At 43.7% G+C, this 16,860-nt stretch overlaps 1 protein-coding gene across 1 annotated transcript in view; it reads left to right on the top strand.

The window, feature by feature from the left end:
• Positions 1–2,263: 2,263 nt before the first annotated feature.
• Positions 2,264–16,860, top strand: part of mtus1a (microtubule associated tumor suppressor 1a) — a 45,438-nt gene continuing 30,841 nt past the window's right edge. Inside the window, exons 1-2 of the mRNA XM_084147175.1 lie at positions 2,264–2,433; positions 15,340–15,593. Coding sequence (XP_084003301.1) covers positions 2,313–2,433; positions 15,340–15,593 — 375 coding nt within the window. The 5' untranslated portion in view covers positions 2,264–2,312. The remainder of the gene's footprint in view (positions 2,434–15,339; positions 15,594–16,860) is intronic.

Genomic DNA, 16,860 nt, shown 5'->3' with positions numbered 1-16,860 from the left:
ACAAATTACATTTAAATGTTTCATTCCTAAAACGGTAAATCACATCAACTTTAGATGTCGAGTGTCTGAATACTGATGAAGTATGTCTTAACTATTTGACTGTATTATCTGCCCTACAGTTTCTGCAGGAGCAGCCCAGGGGTGTGTGGGAAGACCAGCCTCATCCAAGACCACAGTGTTAAAAGCTAGACTCCTCTCACACCCAGGGAGTAACATAGGACCTGGTGAGATGGGATTCTCATACAGACATAGTTATCCACAAAACCAACAAGTGACTAACAACTATTCTATTGGCTTTTTCCCCCCAAGGTTTTGTTTGTTTTGTTGTTTTCTTCCTGAAGGAATGAATCCCCTCTCAATTTCAGTTTTCTAAATCCCTCAATCTCCCAAATTCTAATCAGATTACATTTACATTTACATTTTAGTCATTTAGCAGACGCTCTTATCCAGAGCGACTTACAGTTAGTGAGTGCATACATTTTTTTTTTCTCATAGATTAGTTGTTAGTCTGTTTTGTGTTTCACCTAAAATCCCATAATGCAGCGCAAATAAGATGGAGCCTGTCTAGATTCACAACATCTGCTATCAAATCCCTGGAAGGGAAATTTGGGTGATTAGGAAATAGATTAGAGAACCAAAATGCTGACTTGAAGCTTTGTTTAGATGCGTCAACAGGGTGCTGATGGACACTGTTAAAACACACTTATGTGCAGTTTGATTAGATTAAACATTCATTTTATCCAGGAGTCTGATAAGATGTGTACTGATCAAACACCTTTTAAAATGTGTTTAGCTGAGTTCCCATCAGTAGCCCCTGTCCTCTACGTATGAGGCGTCAGCCTTGTAAATGTAATTCAGCAGGCACAACTAGCTTTGATGCAGCTGTTCTCAGTCCCTTCATAGCCAGGGTACAGTGTCTTATTGGTGTGTGTGTGTGTGTGTGTGTGTGTGTGTGTGTGTGTGATGGGTCGAATCCACTCAAACCCTGAGCCTCATCTGAAGCTTTTATTATTCACAGCAGGATGCAAAACTACAGCGTCGACCAATCAGGTGCCCTCAAGGTCCAGAGCCAGCCCTCTGAAAAGAACTGCTTCATCAAGACTTCTTCGTCCTGCCGCTGTATTACCTGGTGAGATGGTTATTTTAGTTACCGACAGTATTGACACTTTGTGTTGTAAAAGAGTTGAACTTCCCAACTCCATAAGCCTATCTGAGATGTAGATTTTCATTTTTTGTATGTGGTCAATGGTCATATCCATACATGATTGCCAGAATGTGTGAAACTGCGCATGTTTGAGGTTCTGAATTCGGACTAGATTATTCTAAACCAAACCTTTTCTGGAGAGCTGTGGCCAATCTGCCGTAGTCACACATAATGAGGACTCTCAGCAGGAAAAGCCCTTTGTTTCTCTGGCAGACAAACATACAACTGTTGTGTTCATGTCCATAGTCCTCTATGGCTAGTGGGAGCTGGTTTTGCTTGTGGCCATCTACACTTTGACTGCATAGAATGTACAATGTTCTACTGAAACAGTTACAGTTGCCCAAAACAGTCAGAATATGTATAGAAGCTTTTTATACTCAAAGGCAGCTGAAGCTGTTTAGTATTTGCATAATAATTCTGAATGTTGGACAGTGGGCCTTTTTGTTTCTAGAGGGAGTAACAGACCTCTCGTCATGGATTGTAGCTCCAGAATGTAATGTAGTCTGAGACTGGAGATCGTTTATCCCTCCTGTCATAGCATATGCTGAAAATGCGATGATAGGACTGTCATGTATTTAACTAATTACCATCAAGCAGTAGGGTTTAGAGAGCACCCATACAGTAGGGTTTAGAGAGCACCCATACAGTAGGGTTTAGAGAGCACCCATACAGTAGGGTTTAGAGAGCACCCATACAGTAGGGTTTAGAGAGCACCCATACAGTAGGGTTTAGAGAGCACCCATACAGTAGGGTTTAGAGAGCACCAATACAGTAGGGTTTAGAGCTGTTGAACTGTTAGAGCAGGTCTAAGGGAGCAGGGTTGTTTTTAGCTCATCAGGCTCAACCTTGCTACGAGGTATCCATCACCTCCCGCCATTTCTCTTCTCCTCTCTCTGCTGGTGTGAAGGAGAGCGGAAGGGAGGGAGCGGTGAATTAGTGATAATAGTAGCCCAGATTGAGCCACCATTCGCTCCAGCCTCCACTGTTCACTCCTCCCCCTCTCCTCTCATCTGGGATTGAAGTACAGTACCTCCCCCTCTCCTCTCATTTTTGGGATTGAAGTACAGTAGTTAGTGTTGGGTATATCACTTCCTTGGTGTTTGGAGAGATGTTATTGTCTCCGAAACTCTCACTGGTCAACATCCACGTGCGGCTGGCGGCCAAGGGTTTACTTAGGAACCTGCAGCAACTGTCAGGATGCAGGAAGAACACCGGGGTGTCCTACACAGGTCTGTTTATTACTGCACCGCCAACACAGGAAACTGCTAGGGCTACCGCTGTTGTTGCCGTTCGTGCTACTCACACAGAGCTGCGCTGTTTGTGAATCTATTTTTAGCTTTTGTTTACCAGGACAGGTCCATCTTTCACTCTACCTACCTGTATTCCTCTAAATGGAAACATGTTTTTTATGTTCTGTGTTTCTTTTTTTGTAAACATTATTTAAATGAAATACTCAGTGGGATTTCTCTTGACAATCATGTTGATTTCAGAAATATGTTTTTCATGTTGGATTTGTGTGTGTGTGTGTGTGTGTGTGTGTGTGTGTGTGTGTACACATTTTACTATACTTGTGAGTACCATAAGTCCTCAAAAGAATAGTAAACAAACTAATATTCAGAGAATAAAGGACATTTTGCCGGTCCTCACTTAAAATAAAATGTTAGGTTTAGGGATTAAGTTTAGGGTTAGAATTAGGGTTGGGGTTCAAATTATGGTTAGGGAAAATATGATTTTAAATGGGAATCAATTGTTGGTCCCCAAAAAGTCCTCGCAAGTATAGTAAGACATAGCTGTGTGTGTTGTATTTGTGGAGAGTGTACGCATGAGAGCACTCTTCGTCTTACATGCAGAGAGACCCACTGCTCCAGTTTCAGCCTGACATGTGGGTTATTTTCAGCAGTAGTCACTAGGTTGAGCTGTGGGAATGTTGTGACGGAGGACAAATCCCACATAAAATTCTCATCAGATTATTTATTTTTTATGCATCTTTTTTTTTTTTTTTTTTTTTTTTTTGGCAAATAAAGCCAAATAAGGTTTCCCTCAAACATTACATTGAGATGGCACTTGTTTTTGAGTGACATTAATTGTCAGCATGGCAACTCCTGAAACAAGGCCCAGAGTAGGTCGTTGTAGGTGATCCCCTTATAAAGTAGTCATGATTTGATTATTAACCTTTACACCATGAACCTTAGATTTAACCCTCTGACATGCTGAGAAACCATTCAAGGTTACTTCTCTTACCTAGATGATACAATGCAGTAGGGTTGCACGATATGGACAAATCTAATTGCAATTTGTTTGACCAAATATTGCGATTAAATTGATCAAAACACTTGGGTGAACTGTTGGAATCATATACACTGAACCAAAATATAAATGCAACCTGCAACAATTTCAAAGATTTTACTGAGTTACAGTTTATATAAGGAAATCAGTCAATTGAAATAAATAAATTAGGCCCTAATCTATGGATTTCACATGACTGGGAATACAGATATGCATCTGTTGGTCACAGATACTTTTGGTCATGTAGTGTATGTGGACACCTGCTTGTTGAACATCTCATTCCAAAATCATGGGCATTAATATGGACTTGGTCCCCCCTTTGCTGCTATAACAGCCTCCACTCTTCTGGGAAGGCTTTCCACTAGATGTTGGAACATTGCTGCGGGCACTGATGTTGGGCGATTAGGCCTGGCTTGCAGTCGGTGTTCCAATTCATCCCAAAGGTGTTCGATGTGGTTGAGGTCATGGCTCTGTGCAGGCCAGTCAAGTTCTTCCACACCGATCTCGACAAACAATTTCTGTATGGACCTCGCTTTGTGCACGGGGGCATTGTCATGCTGAAACAGGAAAGGGCCTTCCCCAAACTGTTGCCACAAAGTTGGAAGCACAGAATCGTCTAGAATGTCATTGTATGCTCTAGCGTTAAGATTTCCCTTCACTGGAACTAAGGGGCCTAGCCCGAACCATGAAAAACAGCCCCAGACCATTATTCCTCCTCCACCAAACTTTACTGTTGGCACTATGCATTGGGCCAGGTAACGTTCTCGTGGCATCCGCCAAACCCAGATTCGTCCATCGGACTGCCAGATGGTGAAGTGTGATTCATCACTCCAGAGAACGCGTTTCCACTGCTCCAGAGTCTAATGGCGGCGAGATTTACACCACTCCAGCCGACACTTGGCAATGCGAATGGTGATCTTAGGCTTGTGTGTGGCTGCTCAGCCATGGAAACCCATTTCATGAAGCTCCCGACGAACAGTTCTTATGCTGACATTGCTTCCAGAGGCAGTTTTGAACTCTGTAGTGAGTGTTGCAACCGAGGACAGACGATTTTTACACGCTGCATGCTTCAGCACTCGGTGGTCCTGTTCTGTGAGCTTGTGGCCTGCCACTTTGCGGCTGAGCCGTTGTTGCTCCTAGATGTTTCCACTTCACAATAATAGCACTTACAGTTGACCGGGGCAGGTCTAGCAGGGCAGAAATTTTACGAACTGACTTGTTGGAAAGGTGGCATCCTATGACGGTGCCACGTTGAAAGTCACTGAGCCCTTCAGTAAGGCCATTCTACAGCCAATGTTTGTCTATGGAGATTGCATTGCTGTGTGCTCGATTTTATACACCTGTCAGCAACGTGTGTGGCTGAAATAGCCGAAGGGGTGTCTACATACTTTTGTGTGTATGTATGTATATATACATACGTACGTACGTACGTGTGTGTGTGTACCTATGGGCGTGGATCAGAAAACCAGTCAGTATCTGGTGTGACCACCATTTGCCCCATGCAACGCGACATCTCCTTCGCATAGAGTTGATCAGGCTGTTGATTGTGGCCTGTGGAATGTTGTCCCACTCCCCTTCAATGGCTGTGCTTAGTTGCTGGATATTGGCGGAAACTGGACACGCTGTTGTACACGTTGACCCAGAGCATCCCAAAAATGCTCAATGGGTGACTGGTGAGTATGCAGGCCATGGAAGAACTGACATTTTCAGCTTCCAGGAATTGTGTTGCGACATGGGGCCGTGCATTATCATGCTGAAACACGAGGTGATGGTGTCGGATGAATGGCATGACAATGGGCCTCAGGATCTCGTCACGGTGTCTCTGCATTAAAATTGCCATCGATAAAATGCAATTGTGTTCTTTGTCCGTAGCTTATGCCTGCCCATACCATAACCCCACCACCACCATGGGGCACTCTGTTCACAATGTTGACATCAGCAAACCGTTCGCCCACACAACGCTGCCATCTGCCTGGTACAGTTGAAACCGGGATTCATCTGTGAAGAGCACACTTCTCCAGCGTGCCAGTGGCCATCGAAGGTGAGCATTTGCCCACTGAAGTCGGTTAAAACGCCTCGTCCCTGGTGAGGACGATGAGCACGCAGATGAGCTTCCCTGAGACGGTTTCTGACAGTTTGTGCAGAAATTATTTGGTTGTGCAAACCCACAGTTTTATCAGCTGTCCGGGTGGTTGGTCTCGGATTCCACAGGTGAAGAAGCCAGATGTGTAGGTCCTGGGCTGGCGTGGTTACACGTTGTGAGGCTGGTTGGACGTACTGCCAAATTCTCTAATACGATGTTGGATGCGGCTTATGGTAGAGAATTAACATTACATTCTCTGGCAACCGCTCTGGTGGATATTCCTGCAGTCAGCATGCCAATTGCACGCTCCCTCAAAACTTGAGACATCTGTGGCATTGTGTTGTGACAAAACGGCACATTTTAGAGTGGCCTTTTATTGTCCCCAGCACAAGGTGCACCTGTATAATGATCATGCTGTTTAATTAGCTTCTTGATATACCACACCTGTCAGGTGGATGGATTATCTTGGCAAAGGGGAAATGCTCACTAACAGGGATGTAAATACATTTGTGCACAAAATTCTAGAGAAATAAGCTTTTTGTGCATATGGAAAATTTCTGTGATCTTTTATTTCAGCTCATGAAACATGGGACCAACACTTTACATGTTGCGTTTATATTTTTGGTCAGTGTAAATAAAATGAGTATTCCGATTCGATGGTTGGTGTCGTTTGGCATGACAACTAATGAAAAGGACAGGTACAGTAGAAATTGTTATGACAAAGCAGGAACCAAAGTGTTGGTCAGAGTTTCCCAGGTGACCCTTATTAGGTTTGAATGTTACATTCATGGCGTAAAAATAAATACATTGCAGCCTCTTGCGATATGGATGTTGCACATGTCAATATTGCAATTTCGATTAAAATTTGATTAATTGTGCAGCCCTACAATAGTCTATTTAACCCTCTGACATGCTGAGAAACCATTAAAGGTTACTTCTCTTACCTAGATTTTACTACAGTCTATGTCATCTGGTTTCCTTTAAGTTCAATAATGACAGATTGCAGATGGAGAATTAATTAGCCGTGCTTGCATGCCCCCCAAATGGGTCCACACTTTTGTTTCTGTTTCGAGACGATAAAGAGATGGCAAAATAAGCCCAATCTGATTTCTAACCCTAAAGGACTAGAACACACCGGCTTGGTGTCGTGGAAGTGGTGTAATTCTGTGTTCCACTGCTCCACGGGAGTGATCCGTTTTGAGAATGTTGGCACATTTGAAAATGTGATTTTTTAAAAGGGTTTTATCTAGTGTTATCCAAGTCAGAACCTAATCAGGAACTAACCTCTTCTTGAGCTGGGGATCACTTAGCCCATCTCTTAATGTGATGTAGATGTTGGAAGGAAGGAGTAATGTTTGGCACTAACTGAAGGCTGTATATACAGGTAACTGAAAGAAATAATGGAAAGACTTGAGTAAATGAGGGATCCAAAGTATATTGAAAGCAGGTGCCTTCACACAGGTCTGGTTCCTGAGTTAATTAAGCAATTGACATCCCATCATGCTTAGGGTTGTGTATAAAAATGCTGGGCAGGCCATTATTTTGGCTACCATGACTATGCCCCCATAGGATGACAATGCCCCCATCCACAGGGCATGAGTGGTCACTGAATGGTTTGATGAGCATGAAAACAATGTAAACCATATGCCTTGGCCGTCTCAGTCATCAGATCTCAACCCAATTTAACACTTATGGGAGATTCTGGAGCGTCGCCTGAGACAGCGTTTTCCACCACCATCAACAAAACACCAAATGATGGAATTTGTCATGGAAGGATGGTGTCGCATCCCTCCAATAGAGTTCCAAACTCTTGTAGAATCTATGCCAAGATGCATTGAAGCTGGTCTGTTTCATGGTGGTCCAATGCCCTATTAAGACACTTTTATGTTGATGTTTCTTTTATTTGGGCAGTTACCTGTATTTCAATGTGTGCCCCTGTAACAGTCGGTGCCAAGTTATTAAATTGAAAGACCAGGAAAATTATATTGAATAACATGGCCTGAGTTAGTTTCTGAATTGAAGTACCTTTTGGAGAGGGGATTGTTCAGAATCAATAGCGTTTCACTTAGCACTTTTACTGGTATTATTCCATCACCCCACAGCCGTACAATAATGTTATTGTGATCAGCCTCTCATCACCCATCATGCATTGTGCTATGGCGTGCCATCGCCTGGTGGCACCAGTAAACCCCACTCTATGGTGTCAGAGTGGGAATATAATTGCTATAGAGCTAGGAGAAGGAGTGCGTTACAATTTCCATGTTATGTCATCCTCTGCTTATCTGGATACTTGATCAAAATAGCTGTAGGGGCTCTCTTGCCATGGCAGACACCAATTGGATGGCAACAGAAACACCTGTTTTGGGGTTGTTACCACAGCCACAAATGTCTAAATCCCGCCTAGTTCTAGAGTTTCTCTTAAAATTTTATTTTAAACCTAACCCTTAACCACACTGCTAACCTTATGCCTAACCTTAAATGAAGACCAAAAATCTAATTTTAGAATTTTTACGATATAGCCAATTTGTATTTTGTGGCTGTGGTAAGTAGGGACAACCCTGCATTGTCTAGAGTGCATGGCCAGCTGCCTCTTGGGACGGGTTTGAATAATACAGGTAAAAGAGATTAACATTAATTATTGAAACACTCTGCGGTTATCTGTTGCATAATAATGTCAATTTTTACCCCAGGACTCACTTCCTAAAGGGGGACTGAAATTCCATGACATCATAAAAGTTCCTTCTCCAATCTCCCAAGTGGATATGTGGCTATATTAGGGCACTCAAACTGTTTTGAAGAAAGCTTAAGAAATTGTCAGAATCTCAAATTAGTGAACTGATTAGAAACTATGACCTTTACATATTTTCTCCGATACATATTATAATGATTCAACATGTCAGTTTACTCAGAATTGAGACCTATATAAAAATGTGTTCAATAGTATCCACTGCAGTATTTCCAATGCCTGTGTATCATATTGCGTGTGGGCAGGACTATGCTGCATGTACAGTGGGGAAAAAAAGTATTTAGTCAGCCACCAATTGTGCAAGTTCTCCCACTTAAAAAGATGACAGAGGCCTGTAATTTTCATCATAGGTACACGTAAACTATGACAGACAAAATTAGGGAAAAAAATCCAGAAAATCACATTGTAGGATTTTTAATGATTTTATTTGCAAATTATGGTGAAAAATAAGTATTTGGTCAATAACAAAAGTTTCTCAATACTTTGTTATATGCCCTTTGTTGGCAATGACACAGGTCAAACGTTTTCTGTAAGTCTTCACAAGGTTTTCACACACTGTTGCTGGTATTTTGGCCTATTCCTCCATGCAGATCTCCTCTAGAGCAGTGATGTTTTGGGGCTGTCGCTGGGCAACACGGACTTTCAACTCCCTCCAAAGATTTTCTATGGGATTGAGATCTGGAGACTGGCTAGGCCACTCCAGGACCTTGAAATGCTTCTTACGAAGCCACTCCTTCGTTGCCCGGGCGGTGTGTTTGGGATCATTGTCATGTTGAAAGACCCAGCCACGTTTCATCTTCAATGCCCTTGCTGATGGAAGGAGGTTTTCACTCAAAATCTCACGATACATGGCCCCATTCATTCTTTCCTTTACACGGATCAGTCGTCCTGGTCCCTTTGCAGAAAAACAGCCCCAAAGCATGATGTTTCCACCCCCATACTTCACAGTAGGTATGGTGTACTTTGGATGCAACTCAGCATTCTTTGTCCTCCAAACACGACGAGTTGAGTTTTTACCAAAAAGTTCTATTTTGGTTTCATCTGACCATATGACATTCTCCCAATCCTCTTCTGGATCATCCAAATGCACTCTAGCAAACTTCAGACGGGCCTGGACATGTACTGGCTTAAGCAGGGGGACATGTCTCGCACTGCAGGATTTGAGTCCCTGGCGGCGTAGTGTGTTACTGATGGTAGGCTTTGTTACTTTGGTCCCAGCTCTCTGCAGGTCATTCACTAGGTCCTCCCGTGTGGTTCTGGGATTTTTGCTCACCGTTCTTGTGATCATTTTGACCCCACGGGGTGAGATCTTGCATGGATCTCCAGATCAAGGGAGATTATCAGTGGTCTTGTATGTCTTCCATTTCCTAATTATTGCTCCCACAGTTGATTTCTTCAAACCAAGCTGCTTACCTATTGCAGATTCAGTCTTCCCAGCCTGGTGCAGGTCTACAATTTTGTTTCTGGTGTCCTTTGACAGCTCTTTGGTCTTGGCCATAGTGGAGTTTGGAGTGTGACTGTTTGAGGATGTGGACAGGTGTCTTTTATACTGATAACAAGTTCAAACAGGTGCCATTAATACAGGTAACAAGTGGAGGACAGAGGAGCCTCTTAAAGAAGAAGTTACAGGTCTGTGAGAGCCAGAAATCTTGCTTGTTTGTATATGACCAAATAATTATTTTCCACCATAATTTCCAAATAAATTCATTAAAAATCCTACAATGTGATATTCTGGATTTTTTCTCTCTCAATTTGTCTGTTATAGTTGACGTGTACCTATGATGAAAATTACAGGCCTCTCTCATCTTTTTAAGTGGGAGAACTTGCACAATTGGTGGTTGACTAAATACTTTTTTTCCCCACTGTATGTGTGTCTCAGGGCAGGTCTTGGCTGCTGCTGCAGAATTGCATAAGTAATCCCCACAGAGTCCAGAGACCAGGGACCTCTGACATCACCAGCAGAGGGCGTCAGACTACATAGAGAACATCTCGCACCACACAGCCCTCCCCTCAATACCACACAGCCCTCCCCTCAATACCACACAGCCCTCCCCTCAATACCACACAGCCCTCCCCTCAATACCACACAGCCCTCCCCTCAATACCACACAGCCCTCCCCTCAATACCACACAGCCCTCCCCTCAAAACCAGCATGGGGCTGGTCAAGCCAACAGCCAGCTTCCAGTATAGACTAAATGGTTGTGCAAGATGTGGCATATTTATGAATGCTACTTCATTTACATGTGAGCTATTATATGATAACTATAGTCTCAATAGAGTGCTTTTCTAGTTTATGTTATTAATAGAATTATTAACAATCGTTTCAGTCAGCAAAATATTATCATGAAGTGGTAAACAACATGGACATTTCTGACACAACAACTCCAGGTTTTGATCCATTAACTTGTACTTCAGGTTGAAACCTTGGAAAGAGGGGTCTACTGAGTGGCGCAGCGGTCTAAGGCACTGCATCGCTGTTCGATCCCAGGCTGTATCACAGCCGGCCGTGACCGGGAGACCATGAGGCGGCGCACAATTGGCCCAGCGTCGTCTGGGTTAGGGGAGGGTTTGGCTGGCCGGCCGGCTGGGATTTCCTTGTCCCATCGCGCTCTAGTGATTCCTTGTGGCGGGCCTGGCGCCTGCAAGCTGACTTCGGTCAGTGTTTCCTCCGACACATTGGTGCGGCTGGCTTCTGGTTTAAGCGAGCAGTGTGTGAAGAAGCAGTGTGACATGGCAGGGTCGTGTTTCGGAGGACAAATGGCTCTTGACCTTCGCCTCTCCCGAGTCCGTAGGGGAGGTGCAGCGATGGGACAAGACTGTAACTACCGATTGGATATCATGAAATTGGGGAGAAAAAGGGGTAAAATAAATAAACAAACCTTGGAAAGAAAGTGTACACAAACGCACTTCAGCCCAGCTTGAACAAAAAAGGTGAATCCAGTGTTTGACTGAGGGACTTGAAAAAATCCAAACAACATTCCTTACCCCAGGACACTTCAACTGTTGACTACAGAAAAAGGAGCTCTGTGTCTGCATTGATCTGTTTATTAACGAGACAAACAAAACTCTCAGATCAATGCGGACACCGTGCTCCTTTTCCTGTTTCCTGGATAGTCAACCGCTAAGGTGTCCTGGGGTAACACCGTGCTCCTTTTCCTGTTTCCTGGATAGTCAACTGCTAAGGTGTCCTGGGGTAACACCGTGCTCCTTTTCCTGTTTCCTGGATAGTCAACCGCTAAGGTGTCCTGGGGTAACACCGTGCTCCTTTTCCTGTTTCCTGGATAGTCAACCGCTAAGGTGTCCTGGGGTAACACCGTGCTCCTTTTCCTGTTTCCTGGATAGTCAACCGCTAAGGTGTCCTGGGGTAACACCATGCTCCTTTTCCTGTTTCCTGGATAGTCAACCGCTAAGGTGTCCTGGGGTAACACCATGCTCCTTTTTCTGTTTCCTGGATAGTCAACCGCTAAGGTGTCCTGGGGTAACACCGTGCTCCTTTTCCTGTTTCCTGGATAGTCAACCGCTAAGGTGTCCTGTGGTAACACCATGCTCCTTTTCCTGTTTCCTGGATAGTCAACCGCTAAGGTGTCCTGGGGTAAGGAATGTTGTTTAGAGTCTAAAACCTTATTTCTGTCTCTCGTTAGGGCATTAAAAACCTATTTGGTGTTACCATTTAACCTGAATATCATATGTGATATTTTTGGTTTGTGATGTTTGTTCATATGGGGTCCCGTGTGGCTCCATTGGTAGAGCGTGGTGCTTGCAACGCCAGGGTTGTGGGTTTGATTCCCACGGGGGTCCAGTATGAAAAATGTATGCACTCAATACTGTAAGTCACTCTGGATAAGAGCGTCTGCTAAATTACAATGTTAATGTAAATACATTGCATTCGGAAGTATTCAGACCCCTTGACTTTTTACATTTCTTTTTTACATTACAGCCTTATTCTAAAATGGATTAAATATAAATAAATCCTAAGCAATCTACACACAATACCCCATAATGACAAAGCAAAAACAGGTTTTTAGAAATGTTTGCAAATGTATTACAAATAAAAAAACTAAAATACCTTATTTACATAAGTATTCGGACACTTTGCTATGAGACTCGAAATTGAGCTCCGGTGCATCCTGTTTCCATTGATCATCCTTGATTGGAGTCCACCTGTGGTAAATTCAATTGATTGGACATGATTTGGAAAGGCACACACTTGTCTATATAAGGTCCCACAGTTGATGACAGTGCATGTCAGAGCAAAAACCAAGCCATGAGGTCGAAGGAATTGTCCGTAGAGCTCAGAGACAGGATTGTGTTGAGGCACAGATCTGGGGAAGGGTACCAAAACATTTCTGAAGCGTTGAAGGTCCCCAAGAACACAGTGGCCTCCATCATTCTTGAATGGAATAAGTTTTGAACCACCAAGACTCTTCCTAGAGCTGGCCGCCCGGCCAAACCGAGCAGTCAGGGGAGAAGGGCCTTGGTCAGGGAGGGGACCAAGAACCCGATGGTCACTCTGACAGAGCTCCATAGTTCCTCTGTGGAGATGGGAGAACCTTCCAGAAGGACAACCATCTCTGCAGCACTCCACCAATCAGGACTTTATGGTAGAGTGGCCAGACGGAAGCCACTCCTCAGTAAAAGGCACATGACATCCCGTGTGGAGTTTGCCAAAAGGCACCGAAAGGACTCTCAGACCATGAGAAACAAGATTCTCTGGTTTGATGAAACCAAGATTGAACTCTTTGGCCTGAATGCCAAGCGTCACTTCTGGAGGAAACCTGGCACCATCCCTGCGGTGAAGCATGGTGGTGGCAGCATCATGCTGTTGGGAGGTTTTTCAGCGGCAGGGACTGGAAGACTAGTCAGGATCAAGGGAAAGATGAACGACGCAAAGTACGGAGAGATCCTTGATGAAAACTTGCTCCAGAGCACTCAGTACCTCAGACTGGGGTGAATGTTCACCTTCCAACAGGACAATGACACTAAGCACATAGCCAAGACAACGCAGGGGTGGCTTCGGGACAAGTCTCTGAATGTCCTTGAGTGGCCCAGCTAGAGCCCGGACTTGAACCCGATCGAACATCTCTGGAGAGACCTGAAAATAGCTGTGCAGCAACGCTCCCCATCCAACCTGACAGAGCTTGAGAGGATCTGCAAAGAAGAATGGGAGAAACTCCCCAAATACATGTGTGCCAAGCTTGTAGCGTCATACCCAAGAAGACTTGAGGCTGTAATTGAGCCAAAAAGGTGCTTCAACAAAGTACTGAGTAAAGGGTCTGAATACTTATGTCAATGTGATATTTCAGTTTATTGTTTTTAATAAATGTGCAAAAATGTCTAAAAACCTGTTTTTGCTTTGTCATTATGGGGTATTGTGTGTAGATTAATGAGGGGGGAAAAACAATCTAATCAATTTTAGAATAAGGCTGTAACCTACCAAAATGTGGAAAAAGTTAAGGGGTCTGAATACTTTCCGAAGGCACTGTATATGGATGTTAAAATGGGGGTTGAAAGCAGTATCCTAACATCCTTTCATGAAGAAGCTCATTAAGGCATACTACTGTAGGTCTGACTAACCTGACCGTCAGAGTCCTTTTGAAATGACACCCTCACTGTTGTGATGTGGTTGGATGCTGCCATCCTTGCCACTTTAAATTTAGCCAGAGTATTGTCCCCTGTATGTTAATCTATGGGCTCATGGGGTAAATATAGTATGTCTGTAAAGGGATATTCATGTTTGAAGCTTCACACATAAGCGTAAGTTTATGTAGGATGTAGATGGTACATTTCTCTGATTGGAGTTTGTCATCGATAGAACTCTACAGTACTCCATACACTCACCAGTCCCATTCAAAACCAGAACACACTATCACGTTTGTTGGTCTTGTGTTTTAATTAGGGAGGCCAGTTGTCATCCTAAATCCTCTAAATCTGATACCAGGGTTATGTGACTGGAAGTGTCCCCAGAGGGCATTGGTACAATCTTTCCCTCATTAAAGCTGGTATTCCTGTTATGTCTAAGCCTGTCCTCACTGTCCCATTACATACTTTCCCTCAACAGAACGAGGCAAGCAGCATCTAGTGTCTTACAGCTTGCCAGCCGCAGGTGTCCAATATCAATGATACGTTCTCAAACACACCGTATCTAACGCATCTGCTTCTGTTTTACCTCATGGCAACACTTTGTAGTAACACGCCTATAGCTTTAGAGTCAGTTTCCTTTAACTTCTAAGAAGCTATGGCAGGGCTTACATAGCCCTCTGTTCATTAGTGGGATACATGCGGTTATTATGCAGAGGGGTGTTATATTTATAAAGCTCATGTAAATCAAAACCACTGGCACGGCCCTGCTAAAATAAGCGGGCTCTGGCGACCACTGAGTCCGTCCAGAGAGCAGAGCAGGAGGATGATTGAATCAGGATATGGAGATGTAATCTCATTCGGGGGATCCATTTTACTGTGTGGTTGGGGCTGGAAGAGTGGAGCATCTCTCTCCTTCTCTTTCTCTGGGAAATAATGGCTCTGTGAATCATCTTTCTGCTGCTAAGGGCTCCGTGGACAGGACAGTGCCACTGTCCCATATGCCATCTTTACTGGACAGACAGCCATCCTGTATGGGCTGGAGCTGGGCTAGTGTTACTGGACAGACAGCCATCCTGTATGGGCTGGAGGCTGGAGCTGGGCTAGTGTTACTGGACAGACAGCCATCCTGTATGGGCTGGAGGCTGGAGCTGGGCTAGTGTTACTGGACAGGCAGCCATCCTGTATGGGCTGGAGGCTGGAGCTGGGCTAGTGTTACTGGACAGGCAGCCATCCTGTATGGGCTGGAGGCTGGAGCTGGGCTAGTGTTACTGGACAGTAGTCCGACTGTCTCTCTCTGGAGGCTGGAGCTAGACTGGACAGTAGTCTCTGGCTGGAGTTTATGGGGTGATAATGTATCTAGTCTTCTACAGGGATCATGGAGGGGGAAATGATGATGCTGAACATTGTAACAACGCTGAACGCTGGATGTTCTCTTGTAGTGGACAAGAACAGACCGAGGGCGACACCACGGAGCCACCCACAGCCTCAACAGCGGTCACCAGTGCCATCGCCGCCCCAGAGCAATAGGCATCCAGACCTGGTGTTGGCGGAGGGCAGGGCAGCGGGCACGGAGAGCTACCGGGCACTGTGCGAGAGGAAGAACCAGAGCCTCCAGCAGCTCCAGGGACTCCTGGCTGCCAGTAACTGTAAATTTGAGGCCATTGTGGTGGTGCTGCAGCAGACCCTGGTAGAGGTAAGAAACACACCTTTAATGTTTCTGTATGGATGTCTTAACCTTAACCATACATGTTTATTTATTCTTCTTTTTTTTTTTTTTTTTTATTAGGGGGTAGGTCAGCTTTAATATTGCAGATAGATTGTAACTTCCATCAATGTAATTTTCTGCATCACTTCCAATACCCTGTGTGTGTGTGTGTGTGTGTGCATACATACCCTTAAAAAAAAAATATATTTCCCTTTATTACTTTCCAACCCCACCACCCCTCCCCTAATTGCAGTAAACTAGTGAACAACAACGCTTAGGCCTCTACATCCAGCTTATGCATACTATATAGAATTTATGGACACAGTCAATTTTACAATAATTATATTGTTTGTTTTTACTCCTGAACTTCCTCAACCTCTCCGATCATTTTCATGATGTCCATCCGGTGTGCTTCTATATACCATATCTTTCTAACTGTGCTCTTCCACAAAAGCTCTCAACCTATAACCTATATACTTATTATGGACACAGTTTGCTTTACATTAGTTGTTATTAGTCCCATCCTTCAGCTCCATTCAACACCACCCATCTATCTCTTAACACCATCCATATTGGATTTCTATTTGCCATATATTTTTCAACTATACTGTGATGTTTCACAAAAGTTCTGAACCCTTCTATTCTCATTGTTTCTACAGATTGTAAATTGAAAATATACATTTTTGCTAAAAGTATTATTATATTATTGATCAATTTGACTATGACTTTTCAGATCACCCAGTAGTGCTATCTGCAAGGTTAGCTCCAGGTAAATATTGCAATCCTTCAGCCATTCCTGGACCTGTGACCAAAAACAAGCTACAAATGGACAGTACCAAAACAAATGATCTAATGATTCTGTCTCTTCCAAGCAAAATCTGAATTGAAAGATTCTAAGTTTTTAATCCGGCGTCATTTTGCGTATCAGTTCATAAACACTATGCCATGGAATCGGTACGTCAAAAATCTCTTCCCAACTATTTTGCAATCTATATGGGACGGCTGTCAATCCTTTGGTCCTTAAATGAAACTGGTATACTTTTTTATTTATCACAATTTTCTTTAACCAATTATGTTCTTTAATGCAAGGCCGACAGACAAGTTCCTTACTTTTTCCCCCTTCCACTTTCCTCTTCCATTGTTGCGGTAATACTGCAATTATTTGGTTGTAATTTTGGGTAGAGCAGACATTTCCATATGTTTTTGTTAGTTGCATGTGCGACAACTCCACCAGTCCTACCTATTATATTATATT

This window comes from Coregonus lavaretus (assembly GCF_964263955.1).
Source record: "Coregonus lavaretus genome assembly, chromosome: 29".
In the NCBI taxonomy this organism is placed as follows: domain Eukaryota; kingdom Metazoa; phylum Chordata; class Actinopteri; order Salmoniformes; family Salmonidae; genus Coregonus; species Coregonus lavaretus.
Note: the sequence above shows the minus strand (reverse complement) of the source record. Positions and strands in the feature narration are given on the sequence as shown.